This window comes from Mangifera indica, chromosome 8, assembly GCF_011075055.1.
Source record: "Mangifera indica cultivar Alphonso chromosome 8, CATAS_Mindica_2.1, whole genome shotgun sequence".
Taxonomy (NCBI): Eukaryota; Viridiplantae; Streptophyta; class Magnoliopsida; order Sapindales; family Anacardiaceae; genus Mangifera; species Mangifera indica.
This window is the reverse complement of record NC_058144.1, coordinates 9173935-9192609: the sequence shown is the minus strand read 5'-3', so window position 1 is coordinate 9192609 and position 18675 is coordinate 9173935. Positions and strand designations below refer to the sequence as shown.

General features: G+C 34.6%; 2 protein-coding genes, 1 long non-coding RNA gene and 1 pseudogene across 3 annotated transcripts; 3 read left to right on the top strand and 1 right to left on the bottom strand.

Annotated features, from left to right (window-relative positions):
* Positions 1 to 2569: 2569 nt before the first annotated feature.
* LOC123222555 (4-coumarate--CoA ligase-like 9) lies at positions 2570 to 6462 on the top strand. Its single transcript, XM_044645398.1, has 6 exons — positions 2570 to 3738; positions 3920 to 4109; positions 4534 to 4679; positions 4790 to 4857; positions 4947 to 5049; positions 6209 to 6462. The coding sequence occupies exons 1-6, from the start codon at positions 2731 to 2733 to the stop codon at positions 6335 to 6337; spliced, it is 1644 nt and encodes a 547-aa protein (XP_044501333.1). The 5' UTR covers positions 2570 to 2730; the 3' UTR covers positions 6338 to 6462.
* A 290-nt stretch (positions 6463 to 6752) lies between these two features.
* LOC123223945 lies at positions 6753 to 11005 on the top strand (annotated as a pseudogene).
* A 368-nt stretch (positions 11006 to 11373) lies between these two features.
* On the bottom strand, positions 11374 to 15693 carry LOC123222556 (COP9 signalosome complex subunit 3-like). The gene is made up of 11 exons (XM_044645399.1): positions 15380 to 15693; positions 14895 to 15010; positions 14561 to 14807; positions 14169 to 14226; positions 13975 to 14064; positions 13506 to 13571; positions 12620 to 12709; positions 12372 to 12530; positions 12167 to 12288; positions 11742 to 11814; positions 11374 to 11651 (listed from the first exon to the last, which is right to left on the bottom strand). The coding sequence occupies exons 1-11, from the start codon at positions 15562 to 15564 to the stop codon at positions 11583 to 11585; spliced, it is 1275 nt and encodes a 424-aa protein (XP_044501334.1). The 5' UTR covers positions 15565 to 15693; the 3' UTR covers positions 11374 to 11582.
* A 102-nt stretch (positions 15694 to 15795) lies between these two features.
* LOC123222557 lies at positions 15796 to 17869 on the top strand. The gene is made up of 2 exons (XR_006503662.1): positions 15796 to 15991; positions 16065 to 17869. It is a non-coding gene; the product is annotated as an uncharacterized LOC123222557 (long non-coding RNA).
* Positions 17870 to 18675: the final 806 nt, after the last annotated feature.

Below are 18675 nucleotides of genomic sequence, written 5' to 3'. Positions count from 1 at the left end.
TGTCAACTTGTCATGAATTCTTGATTATGAGTTCTTGACTATAAAGGGGTATAGTTGACAGAAATTATGGGAGGAGTTTTTTGGACTATAGGTGAGGAAGAAATCAAGCGGTCAGGTTCTCCTCGGAGAGACTTTCAGGGAGTTTTGAAGCCAAAATTATGGATCCTGAAACTACTGAATCCTTGCCTCCACGCTATAATAAAAACGAAATTATCTTTATTGGATGAAGACGGCTGAAAAAGAGATCGATCGGGAGAGAGAGATAATACAATCAGATATGACAAACTTCATCTTTTTTATGATTAAAAAAATCATAAAGAAAAAATAGTTATTTTTTATACTTTGGATAAAGCGAAACTATCATATATGATATATTTTTTATTTTTTAAATATTTTTAACTAAATGATATTTTTATCCTTAACCCAAAATGTAAATTTTAAAAGGAGAAGACCTTTAGGTTTTTTAATGGATGGAACTTTGTCATTTCAGTAAACCTTGGGTGCAATTAAATCTTTTGGCCATTATTAAACTCTTGTAGGGTATGAGGATGGTTTTCCATTCATTAAAAGCATCCCCGAAAGGCCATCCATAATTTATGTGTTATTGACATGTTCTTCTGCAAGTAAGCATTAGTTTATATTTGATAAAAAATCTCCATAAACATAAATGACTCGTATCTTTATACTGAATCCCGTTTTTGCTCGCATCTGTTTTACTCGTAACCAATTCAACCTAATCCAAACTTGAACTGTTAGGTCTTCGTGAAACACTCCCAATGAAGTTGAAACAATGCATTTTATGGCAAATCAAGTGATTAACTTTCTCTTCTACAACTTGAAGGGCTCTAATTACAGCCAAATGAATAAATAAATTATTATTATTAAAGGATTGTTTTAAAATTTGAACCTAAAATCATATGGTCAAACAAAGTTTTTAGCTTGGAAGTCAAAGGTATCACTGCAAATTAATTTAGTTGCTGGCATATAGACATTATACTTTTCTTGAAGGTTAATTACACATGCTAACTTTACCAAATGGTAACGTTAAATCTTTCAAATAATTTCAATAAATCTTCCTTAAACAGTTAATCCAATTTCAAAAAGAAAGAAGAACTAAAAATGTTTACACTTATTTAAGGTCAAGAAACTGTTTTTCAATCAAGTTTTAATACAAAGATAAATACATATTTACGATATTTTAAAACTCAAATATCATCAACTATTGTTAAAATTTTTCATTAGAATTAAAGGTAAAATTATCATTTTACTAATAATATTAAAAAACATATAATTTTTTCTCCTTTTTTCCTATCAGGTTTTAAAAACTTGTATTTCACCTCATAACTTCAATTTTGAAAAGTAACTTCCTTTCTCCTCTGTAAATCCTTAGGGTTTTCTCTCCTTTTTAACAACGACGACGATAATGGGTTTGCAGGGGGAGGGAGGGAGAGAGAGGGAGACAGGGAGGGGGGGTTTGGAGGGGCGAAGTTATTTTTCTTAGGAGGTGAAATACGAGTTTTTAAAATTTGGAGAAAAAAATGAGATAAAATTTTATATTTTTTAATATTATTAATAAAATAATGATTTTACTTTTAATTTTAATAAAAATTTTAACAGCAATTAGTCTATAACATATATATACACTTATCGTTAGAAGGATCCTCGTCTCCGTAGAGGATATCAATCTCCGTTCCCATTACGGAAATGAAAATCATTCCCCTGTGTTCTTCCCCCCAAAAAAGAAATCCTCTCTCTATACCCAAAAAAAAATTTCTCTTTATACCCTCTAAACATAATATAAATATATTAAATAACAAAATTACATAAAATTAAAATCAATATATTATTTCAAATATCATAAATATAATATATTAACCATCTTAATATACATAACAAAAACTTAAATAAATTTGAAAAATATAAATAATTTAAAACTATAAAAATATATGAATATTAAAAATAAATATATGAATATAAAATGATAGAAACAAAAACGAGAGTAAAAAAAAGAAGAGATCAAATAGAAAAGAGATATATGTTATCTTTATTTTTAATTATAAATATTTTTTTGTCTCATTTTTTATTTTTATCGGAGGATTACTTTTTTATTTTGTTAAATTTGAATATCATGTTAAACAAATCAAATTTAGGATGGAATGATTCATCTCACTATTAGGGCTCAATTTGAGCCGAATAAAGTTTGAGTTCAAACTCGATTTGATTTATATATAACTGAGTTTTAGTTTGAGTTTGTAAAAGTCAAACTCAAACTCAATTTAAATTCAGCTCAGTTTGACTTATTTTTTATTATTAAAATTATGTTATTTTAATACATATTAGTTAAAACAATATTATTTTATATCAAAATTTTTAATTAAAAAATTTAATAAATAGTTCAAATTCAAACTCAATTAAACCCGTATAAAACTAACTTATTTTAAACAAATTTAAATTAAATTTAAATCCAAACAAATTCATCACAAATTCACCTATGGGTACTATCGTTGAGTTAGACAACCTTGTAGAAGCAAACCACGCTAATCTCCTGTTGGGAAAGACAATATCTTGATTGAGACTTCATTTACTTCACTGACAACAGTCCATAACAGACCCCAGCACTGGTCACCAAGCAGTCTCGATTCTCTCAAACTTTCGTTTTTCTCCTAAATTTTCTCTTGCAAATCATCATATTTCTTCCTCTATTACTGGTAGCTTCACCGGCACCGCCTCATGGACAAGAATTTAAGCCCACACATCGACCCAAAGAGTGGTTTCAATTCCATTACCAAGACCTTTCACAGTCTCAGACCTCCCATTGATCTTCCTCAAGAACACACTCCGCTCTCAGCTGCTGAATACGCTTTCTCACTGCTAGCCAAGTCTCCATGGCCTCATCATGAATCCCTGGCTTTAATCAACTCCCTCACTGCTCAAAGTATTTCCTACTCTGAGTTCACTCGCAGAACAAAGTGCCTGGCCGCTTATTTGCAGAAAGTAAGCCGGCTATCCAAAAACGACACCGCTTTTATACTCTCTCCGATCTCCATCCAAGTACCGATCCTCTACTTTTCCCTTCTCTCACTAGGTGTAGTCATCTCTCCGGCTAACCCTCTCAGCACTCAGTCAGAGATTTCTCGCCTAGTTCAGTTATCGAAGCCTGTGATTGCATTCGCCACGTCATCAACTGTTCACAAACTCCCTAAACTCAAACACCAGACAATCCTGATCGATTCTTCTGAATTCGAGTCCATGATGATGAGTGCAAAACATGAATTTGATCACGTTAAAGTTAGACAATCCGATTTGGCAACGATCATGTACTCCTCCGGAACAACCGGAAATGTCAAGGGAGTGATGTTGACTCATAGAAACTTAATAGCGCAAGTTGCGAGCTCGTATGCATCTCGGCAAGAGCGACAGTCCCCATTAGTTACGTTGTATACGATGCCCTATTTTCACATGATCGGTTTCATTTTCAGTCTGAGATCGGTGGCGTTGAGTGAGACAGTGATGGTGATGGAGAGTTTTGATTTAAAGAAGATGTTGAAGGCTGTAGAGGAGTTTAGGGTAACACGCTTGGTTTTTCCCCGACCGGTGGTTGTAGCATTGTCAAAGGGTGGTTTAACGGACGGCTATGATTTGAGCTCAGTCGAGACTGTAGTAAGTGGCGCAGCTCCACTTGGAAAGGATGCCATTGCAGCATTTACCGCGAGATTCCCAAAAATCGTGTTAGGTCAGGTAGATCAAGAGAGTTTTCAATGAAATTTCTTGTTGTAATACTAATAAGAAGAAGAAGATGGACAACTAAATACATGTGTACTATAAACATTCTATTGATATAATTAGTATTAAAGTTTTGACTTTGGACAATTTATAGATAAATTATAAGCCTAATTTGCTTTTGATTCTTGATACAAAGGGTTACGGATTGACCGAAACGGCTGGAGGGATTTTTTTGACAAAAGGTCCAGAAGAAGCAAAGCCCTGGGGCTCAACAGGGAGGCTTTCGGGGAGTTTTGAAGCAAAAATTGTGGATCCAGAAATGGGTGAAGCCTTTCCTCCTTGCAAAGAAGGGGAACTGTGGGTTAAAGGCCCCTCTGTAATGAAAGGTGTGTTTATATATATATATTGCAAGAGGTTAATTAGTTTACATTAGGGTTGGACTTGAACCGAGCCAATTCGAGCTTAAGCTCGAGCTGTTGAGCTCGAACGAGCCCAAAATAAGTCAGTCCTAACCGAGCTCGAGCTCGAGCTATTTGAAAGATTTTCCAATTAAAAATTTTAATACAAAACGAAATCGTTTTGATCAATATGTATTAAAAAAATATCATTTTAATGATAAAAAATGAATCGAATTGAATTCAAACCGAGTTCGAATTTGGCTTTCACGAGCTTGACGAACTCGAGCTCAATTATATGTGAACCGATCTGAGAGTTCAGTTCGGCTCGAATCTAATCCTAGTTTACATACTTATTATAAACTACTGTTTATATAGAATATAGCTTAAACTTATCGAAGAATTTGTTTTGCAGGCTACCTTGGGGACGAGGAGTCAACTTCTGCTACTTTGTTATCTAATGGGTGGTTGAAGACAGGTGATATATGCTACATTAATGAGGATGGTTTCCTTTTTGTGGTGGATAGACTCAAGGAACTAATTAAATACAGGGGATATCAGGTAATTGTCAATCACCATGTTTTCGGATTAAGGTCTTATTAATATTAATCTTCATTAAACTAGATATCATATTTGGAGTCATTTGTAAGCGTTGCTTTTATTACCTGCAGGTGGCTCCAGCAGAACTAGAGCAACTGCTTATTTCTCACCCAGACATAATTGATGCTGCAGTAATAGGGTAATTTGCTTTTCATCCAACACCTCCATGAACTGCGGTCTCTGTTTTACTTGAAATTTTTTGTTATTAAAATTTTCTGTCATTGACAGATACCCAGATAAAGAATCCGGTGAAGTACCAATGGCTTTTGTGGTAAGACAGCCCCAAAGCACCCTTAGCGAAGCAGAAATCATGGATTTTGTTGCTAAACAGGTGCTTAATTCCCTCTCACATTTTTTTTAATGGCACTGACTTGATTTTCATCAACAAAGCTTTTGAAAGTTTCTGGAATCATTGATAAGACATCTTATAATTGCATCAAACTAGACTATGTAGAATGACATGGATCAAATACAAGTATGATATTCAAATTGTTCTCTGATCAAACATATATAATAACATAAATGTTGATGTATGAGAAGCTAGGTAGCACGGAAACGTAAACGTCGAAACGTTGAAACGTGGAAACGTATTTTTAAAAAAAAAAAGGAAACGGAAACGTGGGGAAACGTATAAATATAAAAAATATAGGGTTTTTTTTAAATATAAAATTTTTATAAAAAATACAATAAAACGCACACTTCCTCTGGATCGTTCGTCCTGATGTCACAGTCAAACAGTTCCAGTCCTAGCAGTTTTCCGTTCCTGGAAAACTCTGTGACATCAGGACCCAGTTCCAGAAAACTCAGTGACATCAGGACGAACCGACCCAGGGGAACGCACACTTTTTTCACAGAGTTTTCTTTCTTCCAGCCACTGTTTAGAGAGGAAGAAAATGCCCAGGAGATTGACAACAAAGAAGAGAAGACGCCCAGAAGACTATTCAGCATAGGAAACTATTTTTGTTATTTATTTTCAGAATCACATGAAATTTACCGAATTCCATATTTGCTTCTTGTGCCTCAAAAGTTTTTGCTTGTGTTTCCTTTTTCAATCAATCAGAAAAGGAAGATTGAGCAGTGGCTTTGGATGAAAGGGGAGTTACTAATAATTCCTGGGGGAAGGTAAGTGTACCAAGAAGTAAGAAGCCCGCCTCAGAATCTTCCTTCCGGTGGGCACTTGGCCCCTAAAAATAATAAAAGGCTTAAATCAGTAGACAGGTGTTTCAAAACAAGAAGACAAAAATTCTTCTCTTTTCTGCAACGGAAAAAAACAGAGCCTAGGAAACTGTTTCTAGTAAAGAAACGCGTTTCCTTTTTATCTAAAATTACTGAAACGGCCTTGAAACGTTTCGTATCAGTTTCGAGCTGTTTCGGAAACCGAAACGTTTCGGATTCATGGAAACGCACACTGCTGTGCGTTTCCGTGCTTCTTAGATGGGAAGAAATGCCATGAATTAGCAGATTTGTTCCATATTTGTTGTTGATTTCAGGTTGCACCATACAAGAAAATAAGGCGTGTAGCGTTTTTCAATTCCATACCCAAGAGTGCGGCGGGCAAAATTTTGAGAAGAGAGCTGAGAAAAGTTTCTGCGAAACCGGGGACTTTTTCAAAGCTGTAATCTTTCTAATTTGTAATATTGATCAAATATCAGGCCTTTCAGGTCATCATCTTCCACATTCAATTTGTGTATGGTATTATTGATGTCTTCTGTTTTTATTGTACTATTGATTAATGGCTTGGAAATCTCCTTTGTGACTGCCCACTAATAAAGCCCATCGCCAGCAACCAATCTGTTAAAAATAGCAAAAACAGAAAGCTCATCACCTCACCGACATCCAACACCTTCAGTCATGATCTCTCTCTGTGTCACTTCCACCAGAGCCAGAGGGAAATCAGTTAAATTTTTACATGTTTAAATTTTAGGACAAATTCAATTGGTTGGTCATCCAGCTTGAGTCTTAAATTCTACTTCTTTCCATGTCAGCAAATGGATATCCTCTTTGCTCAGATCCAAGCGGACCTTCGCTCAAATGATGTCGTCGGCCAAGCACAAAAATTCTTCATGCGCTCGTACTTTTCACGCACTTTCATCCTATGCACCCGCTTCCACACACATTTACACACACGCACTCGCACCCGTATGTACTGATATCTATTTTTCATATACGGATTTGTGTTAAATCAAAAATAGATTTATTTTTAAATAAATTTTTGAATCTTTAAATTATAATTTAATAAATATAAAGTATATTTTAAAAGAAAAGGTTATCCAAAAAAGCTTATATAGAATTTAATGTAATTAACAAGAAGAGATATTATTGAAAACAAAATTAAATTTATTTAAAAAAATAAAATTACTCAAATTTTATTTAAAAAATTTAGACAAAAGATTTTATGTCTATTTTAATTAATATCTCGTGATATCCACTTCATCTAATACCTTCGTGCATTGGGAGGTCAATACCCCTAGAATATTGGGCCGCCTTATTTGGGCTTTTTTGGAACACGTAAATCTGGAAGGTTCGGATCCACTGAACATTCTTGTTTCGAATATCCACAAAGTTCTCTTCAACATAGATTCATCTGCAAATACATCAAATAGGCTTCTTCAAGATGTTCAAGCAGTTCTTTTATCTGCTCAAAGGTTGGGATCACGTAACGCTAGGGCTGGACAGTTGTTAACTAAAGAGCTTGAGGAGTTCAGAAGTAGTAGTTTGGCTGATTCTGTCAACAAACATCAGTGCCGTTTGATTTAACAGCGAATTAAATATGCTTCAAGTCATCCCGAAAGCAAGTGAGTATAACATATGGACTGATTGTAAAATTTTGCTGATAATGTCACCTCTTCAGAATATTTAATCGTCGGTGGTGGCTTCTCCTTTTTACCTCGTACCCCCTGTCATTATATAATATGAGCTCCCTCTTAAAATTATCTTAGTTGTATTGTACTCCGATCGGCTGCACAAATAATGAATTTGTGGTGCCTAAGGGACAGGTTTTTACTACTTTTTCCCCCTATTTTGGGACCTGGATTTCAGACAGGATTGTTTTTGGCTCCAGTCTTTCAGGAGTTCAGAAATTTTGAGCAAATATTGTCAAACCAGTACATTTGAAGCATTGGTGTTGTCTCTTTGTTATGGTTGTTTCTCTTCATAATTTAAACCTCTCATCTCTGCAAAAGTTTATATTTTAACATTTTCAAATGAACTGTTGGTGCCAAATGTTTCATGAGTCATCTTTCTATTTAACATGTACTTTGCTTCTTTTATGCACTAAAGTGATTTACATCAATTTTATTTTTTTCAGGTGGGCTTGTGTTAGTGAAGCTAGAGGAGATTACCCATTTAGTCACCATCAACTTACAGTTCAGTTTTATGAGGCAGCAGTTGCTCAAGACAGAAAATCGGAAAGCTTGGTTCACAAGGCTATTTTGGAGCTCTGGAGGCCAGACCCTACTGAATTAACTCTTTTGCTGACAAAAGGATTTGACTCTATATCAGTCAAGGCTTCTCCGACTGCATATACTTTGACTGGCAGTAGTGATCCATGCTATATTGAAGCATATCATTTGGCAGACTCAAATGATGGAAGGATTACTCTATATCTAAAGGTTCAGATTTATACCCTAGCATTTTGGACATTTTATTGGCCCTTTTGTTTCTCTCTGACATGCTAAAATAAGTCACTAGCTCAAACTTTTTTCAATAACATACGCTGTTTGTCGTCCTTTCATTTAGGGAGTCAAATGGTGTTCATGTTAGATGGTAGGTTGATTATTTATAGTTGAATACTAATTAGCATGTCATTTGTTCTCACAAACAATGAAATACATTAAAGTAGCTGTTATCTATTGTTTCTTTTTAGAGCTTCACGTAGAATACTTGATATCTATTTTTTTTTCATTTGTCTTGTGACGTAAATTGATAATGTAATCCTTTTTCTAGATGGTCGGGGCTTTTTAGCCTTTGGGTTGGTAATCTTTGAATGGAATGTTATTTACAGAATACTCTAAGTGTGCGTTTACATCACTAAATCAATATCCGTAAGTTTTCAGAATTTATCATACTATCATGGCGTCCGTCAATGGCAATGCTTGTATATATTTGGTGCACGACTTCAAGTGATAGTATGATTGATAAGAGAATGATTCTTTGACTTGGCTCAGTTCTTTTTCATTACAATATAGTCATTTTAGCATCAGGATAATGTCCGTAGCGGATATGATGGCCTTTTGCTTTGTACTTAAAAATTGGGAGGATGCAGCGGTGTGAATGAAGGAGTATGGTTTCCGGGATTTTCTGGATTTAAGACCTTTTATTATGTCCTTTATCATAAGTTAGTTTTTGTTTTTGGACTGTCTTTACTCTATGTATAAATACTGGTAGAATTCACTTTTTGTGATACTTCAATTTATATAAAATTTTATGAGCTTTGCAGGAAAAAAAAGAAGGAAACAAACTCAGGTTCATAGTGCATTAATGTAATTGGTAATTCTTGCAGGTTTTGAATTTGACGGAACTTGAACTAAATCAAGTGCATATTCTGGTGGGATTACAGTTGCTTTATATTTTATGAATGGGTCTCCTCAGGCTGTTCGGCAGCTACAACATCTTGTGTCACAGGTTTCTTTTTTCTCCTTTGCTAATTTGCCCTTTTTGTTTTTCTCATCCAGACTCTGCAGACTTTTTGTTTAACTTGTTATTGCCATTTTGTATCGCCTGCTATCATGCATTGACCAATACCATTTGAAAGAGAGAGAGTTAAACTATTTGCACTGTTCTTTGAAGCATACCCCGAGTCATATGCATGTTTCATTACGTGCTTGTATTTTTAAACAAATTAGTTGCCACTTTTTTCTGCCTGTGATCAAGGATTATTGAAATGTTTTAGTCAATTTTTCATTTGTGGTTTGAAGCTATCATGCTATTCTTTAGGCAGCAATATACTTTCCTTAATACACAAATGGAAATATTCTCTTTTGATTAACCTTTGAAGCTATTTTGCTTTGAGCCACTGATTTGGTGTCAACTTGTCGGCCTGGATATTTACTCTCTAATTTCACCCCTTCCACTGGTGTACTGTAGTCTTCCTCAAACATACCCTTTTACTTCCTCAAGTACCTCTTCTGTTCTATTCACATACAATATGTTTACAGGATCCTGTACTCTGCAGTGTGACAGTGGGTGTTTCCCATTTTGAGAGAAGTGCCTTTTGGGTTCAAGTCTTATGCTATCCTTTCCATGGAAGTGGAGCAATAGAAGATTATGATGGTGATTATGCTGAAGGGGATCCGCAAATCATGAGACAAAAGGGAAGCTTACGTCCAGACTTGGGAGAACCTGTGATTTTAAGGTGTCAGCCTTACAAGCTTCCACTGACTGAAATTTTGTTGCGACATAAAATATCACCTGCCGAATTTTTCTGACTATGGCCCAGTTTACCTGCTATAGTAGAGTACACTGGTATGTATATTTATGAAAGAAGTGGGTTCAGGGCTACTGCTGCACAGCAGTATGGGACTTCTTTTTTCAGTGGACCAAAATCCTTGTCCTCGAAACCTTTCCACAGTGTGTTCACACATCATCCGAGCAGTTGCGGGGTTTCAGGTAATGCTAGGACTGATGTTAGTTATTCATGCCTTTTCAGGCTACTCTTCTGACATTACTATTTAATTCCTCAACTTTGAACAGCTCTGTTATGCTGCTAAAACTTGGTATGGTGGCTTCTTGGGCATGATGGTTTTTGGATCCACTGAAGTAAGTAGAAATGTTGATCTGGGTGATGAGACCACAACCATGATGTGCAAATTTGTGGTTCGAGCATCTGATGCATCAATCACTAAGGAGATTGGGTCAGATCTACAAGGTTGGTTAGACGACCTTGCCGATGGAGGAGTGGAGTACATGCCTGAGGATGAAGTGAAGGTGGCTACTGCCGAGAGGCTTAAATTCTCAATGGAACAACTAGCATTGCTGAAGGCTGCCCAACCGAAAAAGACACCATAAACTGATGAGGAAGAGGAAGAGGAGAAAAATGAAGGTGAGGAAGATGGTAAAACTAAGGAACCTTCGACTCTGTTCAAGTTAACAGCTGAGGAGGCTGAACATCTTGCTTTCCAAGCAGCCGTTCTTCAAGATTGGCACATGCTGTGTAAAGACACAAGCACCAAAGGTTAATTAACTTTTATTATTCTTTTTACCGGAAGAAGGGTTTTGATATATTCTTTCTACTCATTCAATGTAGTTAATTCTTGATATTTTATCAATAAATTAAGAAAATTTGATTATAGGGTAGCATTTTTTTAGTCCTCATTTTGCCCCCTGACTGTACATCCTGTACCGGCTGTTAGTCCAGCGTCTGATTTGAGAAATTAATTTTCAAACATTTGAATTGTCGTTGTTACTTCCTCAGAGTAGGGTTGATTTGTGAGAACAGGGAGTTACACTTCGGTCCTGTTTATTCAAATTTCCCCACTTCTAGATGGAAGTTTATATAGACCAATATGTCATTCATTAAAATTAATAATGTCAAGAAATTTCAGTTTCCCGATAGTAACCAGGAATTATTCAATAGCTACCTGGTGTTCTTTCATTTGGACATGAAGCAGACTATATTTAACAACAAAAGAGGAGGCTGATGAGATAAAACTCTCTCTGTAGGAAAAATGGATCACTTGCTTATAGGTAAAACATGCTCATAACAAGTGCATTTCACATATCAGCAGCTCATTTAGAACCAAAACTAATGTCTTGCATACTTTGAACAAGATGGAGCAGATTGAAACCAAAAACAAAAAATCAATAGAACTACAATAAATCTAAGATCATCATTTACATAGTCTAGATGCAGGGAGTCCCAAAGTCTTACATATTGAACTTCTGAGGAACTGTGTCAAAGTCATCAAAGTCAAATCTCTGTCTGTCCCTCCCAACCTAAACATGAAAACATGATCTGTCAGTGAATAAATGATTGTAAAGGCAAGCATTATATAATGTTTCAAGGATTGGAAATTATATGCTCACCTTTCCAAGGTACAAAGGATCACATGATAGAAGTTCATCAATCGTATTCAGTTTCTTTGACAAGGCCATTATCCTGGAAAATAAGGTAATATAGCAATATTTAAACCGTGATCACATTATATTTTGTCTATGGGAAAAGATGAGAAAGTTAACAATCAGTATCATATAACTTTTAAACAATCAGTATCATATAACTTTTAACCGACTTGACGATAATAATTCATATTGCAACTGTCTATTCAACATTGAATACTAGATAGGCCAAATTAAAGTGAAAAAAATACCAAAGGTCATTACAATATATATATATATATATATATATATATATATATATATATATATATATTATAATGTTGAATGAAATCAAATACTCTTACGAGTTCCCAGTATAAATTCTTTAACAGACTCTTGTATGATGTTCATACCTGTGGATGGAAGAATCAACATGCTCAATCATCTCACATGTTTTATATTTTTCAGGATCCTCTAAAAACCTAACCATTCCATCCTTCTGGTTGATCGTTGCATCTATCTCACCATTTTGTATCTGAAATATAAAAGAATTAAAATGGTCAAAGATGCAACATACGCAGGAATGCACCATTAATGATACAGCACTGCAGCTTCTACCATCTGAAGCACATGCATTTCTGCCTCCTTAGGACTGCTTAGTTGCACTGAGTTGGCTATATCTTGAAGGGATAGAGTCAAATATGTCTGTGTCAATCGCTGGATATTACGCTTATACATGGATGATACAACCTGCTTCACAAGTCCAAGATTGTTGTCCTGCAAAAAAACCAAAGGATTAAAATAAGCTTTGGAAACCAAATAGCTGATTTTAAAAAGACAAACAAATTTTAGCTTAGAGAACTCACACTTTCAAATTTCTCCCTATTTGTCTGAATAAATGTCTCCAGTTCAGAAAATTTGCCATTGTTGTAAGTATTTGCTAGTTCAATGTAGGTCTATTCAAGTAAGAAAGCAGCAAATCAAAATAAAGTTAAGCATGAGAAAAGGAAAGAGCGCTAACTTTCTTTTTGTCAATTTTGTGAACCAAAGAACTAAATGTATAAATGTAAGCTTTCCAAAACTCAATAGATGTTTTCTTTACTACAGAATGGAAAACGAAAGTGATAAACACTTTCTTTAAACTTTGTGATCCACAAGAATTACATGTATAAATTCTTTCATGTGTTATATTCTGATAGGAACTTCTAAAAGAAGAACAATTTCTCCAATACAATACAATGTTAATGCTGGCAACAAGAAGAGAGCTCCTCCCAAAGACCGTAGCCTCCCAAAACAGCCAAAGGCTACCCAAAACTCAAAGATAATATTTTTCTTCCTCCCTTTTACAATCCTAACCCCCCTTTCTATATGCTACTCAAACCTATCATAAATGTTCCGTAACTCCCCAATCGAATTCATAACTCTCCAATCCCATTTATTTCACTTAAATATTAGTCCTAACCCATTATTATCCTAATTACATAATATTCTAATTTTCAAATTCAAATCATAATTATTATAATAATCAATATTAATAAATTATTATCCTAAGTATCATAATCAATATTAATTAATTATTATTATTTAATCTTAACTATACCAACTACTAAACAGAAAAATCACTTTCCAGTAGCATCTTAGGGCAGGAATCTTGTAACCTGTGATTTGACAACTTGAAGTCAACCTATATATGAAAATTTATAAAGATGACTACTGAAAATGATAGCAATAATAACTTAATTTCAGCTTCACCTGACAGAAGTTCTTTAGATTCCTCTGAGCTGCTGAAGAAGTGTACTTGGGAAGGTTGGTAGAAAACTATCTCCAAAAATACATCTACCGTTAGAGATATATGTTAAAGATAGTAGTCAGCAAAAAGAGTGAAAGATGAAATACCCAACTTAAACCTTATTTTGGTTCACTGAAAATAAAAAATTCAAGAACAAGCACACAGAACCATGTAATATCCTAGTGCACTGAGTATCAAATTTTTGCGGTAAGGTGTGTCTCATGTACACCACATATGCACTATGATTATATCTTTTTCTAGGCATTTGTTAATATTTTTTTAGCTGGACCACAGAAAACTGATCAGATCTTAATTTATAATTCCAAACTGCAAAATACTTATTGACAAAGTATTATCTTTTTTAAAAACCTTCAGCAGACACAGTTCACATAAATGTCAAGTAGACTGGTGGAACAAAAGAACAAAGCATACTTGTCCATGGTGCATGAGGGAAACTAAAATATATTTTTTGTAAGCTTCCACAGCTATAGCATTGATTGAAGACATAGGAGCAGTCACAACCTGGAAAATAATTGATAAGCCATTAAGACTTCCTGGTATCAAGTTATCATATTGATTCTTGATGATCAATACTGAATTAACAGTGCTTTAGATAAATGGCATACATTGTGTAGAAGCTCCAAAGCTTTCCGAAATTGCTTTTGTCCAATGAGTATCATCCCACTGTCACAATGTCCGAGGTGAACCAGTAAGAAAAATATTTGTGAATACTTCAAGTGATAAACTAAAACCAATTAACACACATAACCAACCGAAGTTTAACTTCACTGAGAATTTAAGTTTGCACAGTTGATTAGTCAAAGGAAACACATTGTATATGCATCCAGCTCTCCATTTTAATGTTAGATAGTTATTAGCAAAAAAAATTTGATCAAATAAGTGAAACATACGAGTTTCCAGTGTAAGACTGTAATTGGAACCCCAAAATGCATGACAGGCTAAAGGATGAAACACCAAGTGTCACGAAAACGAATGCTAAGGAGTAAAAGCAACCTACCCATAGTAACAATAGAGAAAAAAATCCCTTGGCAGATTAATCTCGTAAATATCATCCTCAAGAACTGAAAGGCCAGTTTTATAACACTTTGATAATAAACAAAGTTGCAAAAACTCTGGATGTAATGTAGTCAAATGTTCGATGGATGGCTGAATCTTGCGGATAGAAGTCAGCATTGGCCCCACTCCTCTAATGGGTGCTTCGAGCAACATCACCATATCCTTAAACCTCTTACAGACAGTTATAACTGCAAAGAGATGTATAACAAAGAAATTGTAATAAAAAACATCAAAGGGGAAGATAGAACAATTAAATTAAAGTGAAAAGCTCTTACACTTGTCAGATGCCAATCGGATCTGCTCTGCAGCACAAGAAACAATAAACCTGGCAATGATGGGAACCAATGTACTGGCTCGCTCTTTTGTTATCGAACCGCAGACGCACCGCTCTCTGTCACCCCAAACAACAAGCAACTAAACTCTCTTTGTTTTTAGATACCAAAAACCCAGTAAACATACTGAAAAACCAATAAGGATCTCCTTAATTACTTATTCAGCAAAATGAATTCATAATATAAACAAGAAGTATTTTAAATTATTCCTTATCAATAAATAACCAATGCAATTACTTCAGCTTGTTTAAACGTGAAAAGAATATAATTTAAAAAAAAAAAAACAACCAAGAAATTGCAATTGCATCCTTACAAAACTAGGGATAAATTAATCTGTATCTCGTAGAATGGAAAAAGCCTAACAATAATCGTAATTAAAAAAGCAAAAAAAAAAAGAAAAGAAAAGAAGAGTGGGAAGAAGAAAATACAGGAAATAAAGGTAACCAAGAGAGTGTATGGTGGGGTCAAGCTGATCGAGAAACGACAATAAGCGAGTGGAGTCAGAACGAAGCGAATCCTCGGCTGCTCTCAAGTAATTGTTAAGGGCTGCGACATCAGCTGCGGTGCTCGATAGCCCTTGGATTTGTGTAACCAAACTTTCTACTGACTGCATGCTTCTGTCGATAGCTTCAAACTCAGCGAAGCAACCAGAGAGAAAATGAAAGAGTAAGAAAAACTCTACAACTTCTGAATCAGATGTTATACGTAGCTTGATATGAATCGGTGCCTTCTCCCAGTATCCGAGTTAACTCGCTCTAAACTCTCACTTCCTTTATGGGCTGAAATAACCGAAATTGGGCTCCTCAATTTGGGCTCATTAAGGCTTTCTTTTATGATCACTAAAATCGAAAGGTAGAAGAAAAAGAAAATCATAATAAAAATAATAACAACAGTGATGGAGTTCCTCTCCTCGCCGTCAAGCCACCTCCTTTCGAACCGGCACCTCACCAAGACTCGCTTCTCCAGAAAACGGAAGAAGAGCTCGAAGAGTTGGATGACGATCCCAATCTTGAAGATGACCGCTTTCTTGAAGAATACAGGTTCCATTTTTTATCTGGGATCTGTTCAAATACTATATGGTTAAATTTTTAGCCGTTTATTCTGTTTTAACAGCGTTGTTTTGGATGGTTGATTTTGCTGGTCGAGAATTTTGTTAGTCTTCAGTAATGTAGTGAAAATTGGCTTATGTTGATGGGAAAAAGGGATTATCTGAGATGAGAGAAGCAGCTAAGCTTTCGAAATTCAGTGATGCTAATTTCAGGATCAGATTTTGTAGGAGAGGTTTCTCAAGCCCCTTCTGATGTTTGGGTTATTGTGATCCTCTACAAGGAAGGATATAGAATCTTTTAAAATCAGACTTTTTCAATGTTGCCCAAACCAATGTTAATCCAACTCTTTCATGTATATATTTACACACACATATTCCTTTTCCTGATTTCCCAAATAGATTTCCAGAGTGCAGGCTGCTGATGCAATGCTTGGAAGAATTGGCAAGAAAATACCCAGCAACAAAATTTGTTAAAATAATATCGACAGATTGTAGCCTTCCTACCCTATTGGTTTACAACAATGTTGCCATCAAAGCAAATTACGTGGGTTTGCATAGTTTTGGCCGGAGATGCACACCTGAGGGTCCATATATATAAGTTCACTTCACAGCTTTCCTTCAATGCTTTTTTAATTTCAAAGAGCTTTGCTGCCTCTATTCACATTATCTCAATTTATTCATTTGTCATGAGGAACATTTGCATCATTCTATTTTTATAATTTTCTCATGAGCATTCTCTAGGTAGGTGCGGAATCTCAGTCATGTCATTTAGAACCTGTCTTTCATTTTACCTTTTCTGACCTGTTAACATTTGTTGATTTCCAATTGTCAACCCACCTTACAAATTGGATATTTATTTTTGGCATGGGAAAATTTTCAATCATATTGGTAGAAATAAGTTTTTGGGATCCTAATTGGCCAAATTTGGAACGTTAATGTCTTTTAGATGGCATACTGAAATTCAAAAAAGTAGTTATGTGACACATATTGAGTTCAAAATTTTATGAAGAATGCTTTAACTTCTTTCACCGATTTGTTTGAAATTTGTCCTGATTTACTATTTGCGCGGTCAACATGCTTTACTGATTGTAAATGTTGAAATCATATTTAGGCTCATTATTGTAGATTAACTTTGCTGCTTCATGTGTTTCGGATAGTAATTTTCCACTCAATTATTTTTTCCTGAACTATGTACTTGAAAAAGGGGAAAATGTTGGTGTTCTGATCCTTGCCCTTAATCCAAGCTCATATATTGCCTGTTGAAGTTTGATGTATGCCATAGGTGTCTTAACCTGGGTAATAATTTATATGATATATCATCGAGCAGATCCTGCCATGGCTTAGTACTTAAAACTCACCATCTTTGCAGCTCCCTTATTTTGTTTTTCCCAACAGAAATGAGCTTGAATTTTTGCTTTCTAGCCTCTTTCATTGTGAACTCCTACTCTGTTCATGACCTTCGTTTTCTTAAAAAAAGTAAATTAAACTTAATTTGCTTTCCTTTTAGCTTCCCTAAAATCCAGGCGTTGCATTAGTTCTTTGTCAATCAGATCCTGTGTTAAATGATGGTCAGAATGGAAGTGATCCATCAAGAAAAATTGTGATTGATGGAGTTTGGAGGAGTTCTATAGAGAAAGTTGTGGCAGAGCATGAAGAAGATGAGGATGGATCATCAGGTGATTAGAATTTCAGTAATTACTTTTGGATTAGCCGGGAGAAGAGAAATACTGTGTTTGCGGATCACAAAGCACTTTATTTTGCTTAGGGGTTTTTTTCTGCAGGATAAAACTGTAGGTTACTTGTCAACAGCTAAACTAAAATTTGCTATTCTGGTGTATCATTGTGTGTTTATAAAATGGTTTACCTCTCATATGAGTTCCGTGACATTTTTATACTTGTGAGCTTGAAATCATCCAATTATGGGTATCAAGATCCTATTATATATCATACGTATCTTACAATACGATCGAGGTGAAAAACGATATGTATCATAAAGTGTGTTGAATTAATACGATACAGTAAATATATCATACGATATGATATAATACATTTTTTATAATACAATAGATATTATTGATACAAATCAATACATCTTTTTAGAAAAAATAACAATATAATAAGGATGTATATGAAAAAATTTAAATTTTTAGAAGTGTGTGATATTTTCTAAAATGATGATGTTTTAATTATAAATTATTTATTGTTTTATTAATATTTTATTATTTTATTTTTTAAAAATTGTATTATACAATATAATACTTAATATATGATATGAAAAATTAAATATTAAATATACGATACGATATACGATTCAATTACTATATATCATATAGCCTAAAGCCTGTATGGTTTTAGGCAATTTTTTTATTGTTTTGGTAATGAGTGTTACTTTGGGATTAACCCTACCGCACCAAGCATGTGGAATCTCAAATCCAGTGACTACTCTAGAGTTTTAGATATTTAGTTTCCATTAAAGCTGTTTCTAAGAAGTAGCTTCAACGACAAAAAAATGAAATTCCAAATATTACAAGGACGCAAATATCTATCATTTCAAGATTAAATTTTTGATTTACAACCTTGTCACCCAAATGGGGAAAGAAAAAAAAGGAGAGAACACTTGCATTAAAACAACTTAAGTCGTAGCTTCTTAGGTGTTATCCATCACGGGAGAAGCTT